Below are 4181 nucleotides of genomic sequence, written 5' to 3'. Positions count from 1 at the left end.
CAGTCTCTGTTTCGAAAGATTTAGATAACATTGGGAATTCATATGCCTAAGCTGTTAAACCAACCTTTTCTGTCAACTACCACCTTCAAGTATTAAAGTCACTGGATCGAAGTAAACTTGTCAAGCTCCACTATGACTTCGACAAATACAAAAGCGTCATCTTCATATACTACTTCTCTGTAGACCTGATCTTTGGAGCAGGTCTTCGAGGTTTTAGTCCTCTCTCAACCACACTCTCTATGTACTAAGTGGTCGTAGGACATTCAGAGGTTCTGTAACCAGGTAAAAAAGTATTTGAAGAGACGTTTTACCCATCTAAATCTTGAATTGGTCACGATTAAATAGCTCTAGCCCACGACAACCAACATTGTTATTCCTGTTCCCCCCTACACACACACACCGCACAATGGATCTCCACTGTTATTTGAATTGTTGAGTTTAGAAATAGGCCAAAAGCTAGCCTATACACACGTAAATACAACTGGAAAGGCTTCATTGAGTTATTTCCTCCAGATTTATTCCTAACTTTGTAATATTTTGAGACCATTTAACAATAAACCTTACGCAAGCAAGGAAGTTAATCAGCAAACTTTATCTCATATTTCACGGTTATTCAAACAAAAACTTACACTTGCCACATAACAACATTGCCCAAATCGATTTCTGATAAAATTGTGTAGAAAAAGGCATTGATCTCTCTCCAAGATCGTTTTTTTGGACGTCGAATAAGCTTCCGCCATACATTTTCTCACAGCGACTTGCAATGTTTTCCTCCAAAATGCGATCCCAGAACCCTTTGCGTATAAAGCACGGATCCGATTACTGGCAACTCATTCATTTATGGCAGCGATGACGACGTCAAAACCACCTATTTTCCATTTTTAGAACGGCACTGCTAGATTTTTGCTGGAACAAAACGTAGCTGCATTGCTTTCCGCACACGATTTTGCAGTTAGCGCGAGAAACAATCCCCTGTGCGGCTTCTTGGTGTGCGAACCAATCACGGAAGAGTTCATGGTCATAAGGCTCAATCTGATTGGCCATTATTTGGCGGGACCCGTATTCTAAATTTAGATAATACCGTAAACCGATGGGCCAAGTCGAAATGAGAGAGATCGACACTTTTGTATGGAAAGCAATAAGTTTTTTCATATAATCTTCCTTTTTTTGGCCTTGAAGTTTTGTCTCGACGTTTTGGAGTTTTGTCACAGTGTGCCGTGGCAACATTATTATGCGGTGTGGTTTTGTCATAATGTGACGACGTTTAATGGTTACGTGTTGTGTTTCCATCATGATGTGTTTGAGGTCTCAGTTCTTTTCACGTGCTGTGCTTATAATCGCATAAAGGAAGGAAGACGTCATAAAAAAACCTCAACACATAAAATGCAAACGCAGTACGTCAAAAGAAGACTAAAACACATCATGATGGAAACACAACACGTAACCAGCAAACGTCGTCACATAATGACAAAACCTCACTACATAACAAACAAACCACACAACAAGGCAAAACTTCAAGACCAAAAGAATAAAGATTACATAAAAAGGTTATAGCTTTCCATACTTCTGGGTCATGGACATTTGGTTAAAGCTAATTTACAAGAACTTAATGTGATAAACGCATAGAACCGCCCTGAAGTCTTATGGAGAGGAATAAACCACGTCACTTCCGGTCATGGGTCACTTCCCGCAGGTGATATCCCCCAGGGTAATCGTTGAGAGGGGATAATCCTCTCTACGGTTGATAATTCCCTTAGGCATTTAGTGAGAAGTCATAATTCCCCAGCGACGTGAGTGAGAGGTGATAATCCTTTCTAGGGGGTAATAATCCCCAGGAAATTTATTTAGAGGTGATAATCCTTTCTGCGGGGTGATAATCCATCCAAGGTATGGAGAAGTGAAACCTTTATGAGATCCAATCCCATGGGTTAAAAGAAATACGAGTCTAAATAGGAATAATATACAAGCAGCGGTTACAAACATTTGCCTGAACTGCATAACTTTTGGTAAACTTAAGGTTTCGTATGTTACAACATGCATCATCAGAAATGATCATTATTCAGTTACAGATAAATTTAAATTCAAGTATACCACTGAAACGGATTGGGAACTAACGAATTTGATTGACAACTAACGAATTTACACGACAAGAAATACGCTCATAATAGAGATTCAACGATTTTCTCATTACCAACGTCTCCATTTAAGGCTCTATTATTAACGTATTTCTTTATGCAGTTCAAGCAATTGTTTGTATCCGCTGTTTGTGTTTTATTCTTATTGAAACTTAAATGCACACGCAGCGATCTCGTATGAGAGGGAATGTGAACTAGATTTCTAATTCAATATGGCTGACCACATGACGCTCTCTTATTGCTTCATTTATATGAAGTGTACACACGGTGCAACAACGCTGCTTTCGCTAATTCTGTCGCTGCGATTAATCGCACGAATTCAAACTGGTTTGAATTCGTGCGACTGATCGCGGCGAAAAAAGTCTGCCGCAGCGACAATGACAGTAAACGATTTACTAATGTGAAAGATTGACGTGAGATAAAGTGCGCTAATAAAATCAATTTTTTGGAACCTGGAGTGTGTCACAGATTTGGCGGAAGATCGCGCAAATTAACGCGCCACTCATTTCCTATAATAACGTGGTCCACTTGTAGCCACACCCCCCCCCCCCCCCTCTTCCCGAGGAAAACGGTTTTTCCTTGGGAGAGGCCTATCGCCACCAGACGCTAGTTATGATGTTAGGGTTGTTTGGTTTTGTCAGGTAAATGCGCTTTTTATTCCTGGGAATAATCCAAGTTGGGAAAACATGAGAATCTTTTTTGAACTGGGACGAATTGGTGCAACGGTACGTCATTCGGCTGTTGGGCAGCATGGCTCCTCCCACCGTGGTACGAGGATGCGCTGGCCACGCATTTGTGGTCTTAGTTGACGTTGATCCATTACTGGAAAACAGCTTTGTGGACGGTTTTGACATGCATGAAGACATGAGTGTTGGCGAATATGCGTCAGAAAATAGATCCCGCCCATTGACAAGGCATTTTGCTAAAAGAAAAGAAGCGACAGTCTAACTTGATTGGCTGTTTGCCTGACGCCACATCCCCACTTCAACTTATTTCAAGAAGTATCGATTTGGTCACTCTTACTTACCCAGTGCACCGAGCAGTGTACCTCTCGATATCTACGGTTGCTCTCTTCCAGATCAAACAACAAGATGGCAAATGTTGGGCTCTATTTCCTGTTTATCGCAGTTGTGTTTATTTCTTTTTCAGAAGCACAAAAACCCAGCGATCTCTCTCCATCCGCTTGTCACTGTAGTCCAACGATAAAGGTGTCAGTGGAAGGTGACAAGGGCGACTTGTGTGAGGCAAACAAACAACTCCAACAAGGCATTGACCACTTGAGGAAAGAACTTGAGACTGTGAAAAATCGAAGCAGTCAGATTATGTCAGGTAAATTCTAACTATATCTGAATAGATTTGGCTTTTGGGCTCAGTTAATGTAGCATTGTACCGTTAATCGAGAAGGTTATAAAATCGAGTTCCACACAGCGCTCGCTGGATGGAATGACATACGCATTGATTTTCTAGTTAGGTGCAAGAATCGCTCAATGATCGCTCTACCATTTTATCTGCTATTCAAAAACCCTTTTCATTATGCCAAGTCATATTGAGAAACCCTCACCGAACGGAAATCAGGAAACCTTTAGCCATTTCTGTTAAACATGTAAATTTACGAATTGTCGGGAATTTGTTAGAAATCAGCGACAATTCAGTTAGTACCGTAAAAGTTTTAATAACCACACTGTCCGTATGTCACAACTCTTTTCGGGAAAATCACTGCTACTCGCTGTCAAAAATGGGAACTCCCTCTTTGCACTTGAGTGCACATTATATAATGAAAGACATTTCTCGTTGGTTAATTTTTCAAGGCATCTTTGGTCTGTCAACTCAACTTGAACTCTTATGAAATACTAATTAATTCAATTCCGACAGAATCATCCAATGAATAAAGTTTTCAGACTTACGAGAAGATCGGCAACGTAGAGATTTGACATCCTGGGCTGACAATCCTTATGTTATCAAATTTGTTTTTTTAAGTCTTGGGCAGATGCAAAGGTTCTCTGCTCTGCTTTAATTTTTCCGCCTTGCAAATTGAAGTCTTAGGCA

At 40.5% G+C, this 4181-nt stretch overlaps 1 protein-coding gene across 1 annotated transcript in view; it reads left to right on the top strand.

The window, feature by feature from the left end:
* The first annotated feature begins 3096 nt into the window (after positions 1 to 3096).
* LOC138039206 (neuronal pentraxin receptor-like) overlaps positions 3097 to 4181 on the top strand; it is a 7953-nt gene continuing 6868 nt past the window's right edge. Inside the window, exon 1 of the mRNA XM_068885403.1 lies at positions 3097 to 3464. Within this exon, the coding sequence (XP_068741504.1) occupies positions 3227 to 3464 (238 nt within the window). The 5' untranslated portion in view covers positions 3097 to 3226. The remainder of the gene's footprint in view (positions 3465 to 4181) is intronic.

The sequence above is a fragment of the Montipora capricornis genome, chromosome 2 (assembly GCF_036669925.1).
Source record: "Montipora capricornis isolate CH-2021 chromosome 2, ASM3666992v2, whole genome shotgun sequence".
Classification (NCBI taxonomy): Eukaryota; Metazoa; Cnidaria; class Anthozoa; order Scleractinia; family Acroporidae; genus Montipora; species Montipora capricornis.
This window is presented reverse-complemented; position numbering and strand designations above follow the sequence as displayed.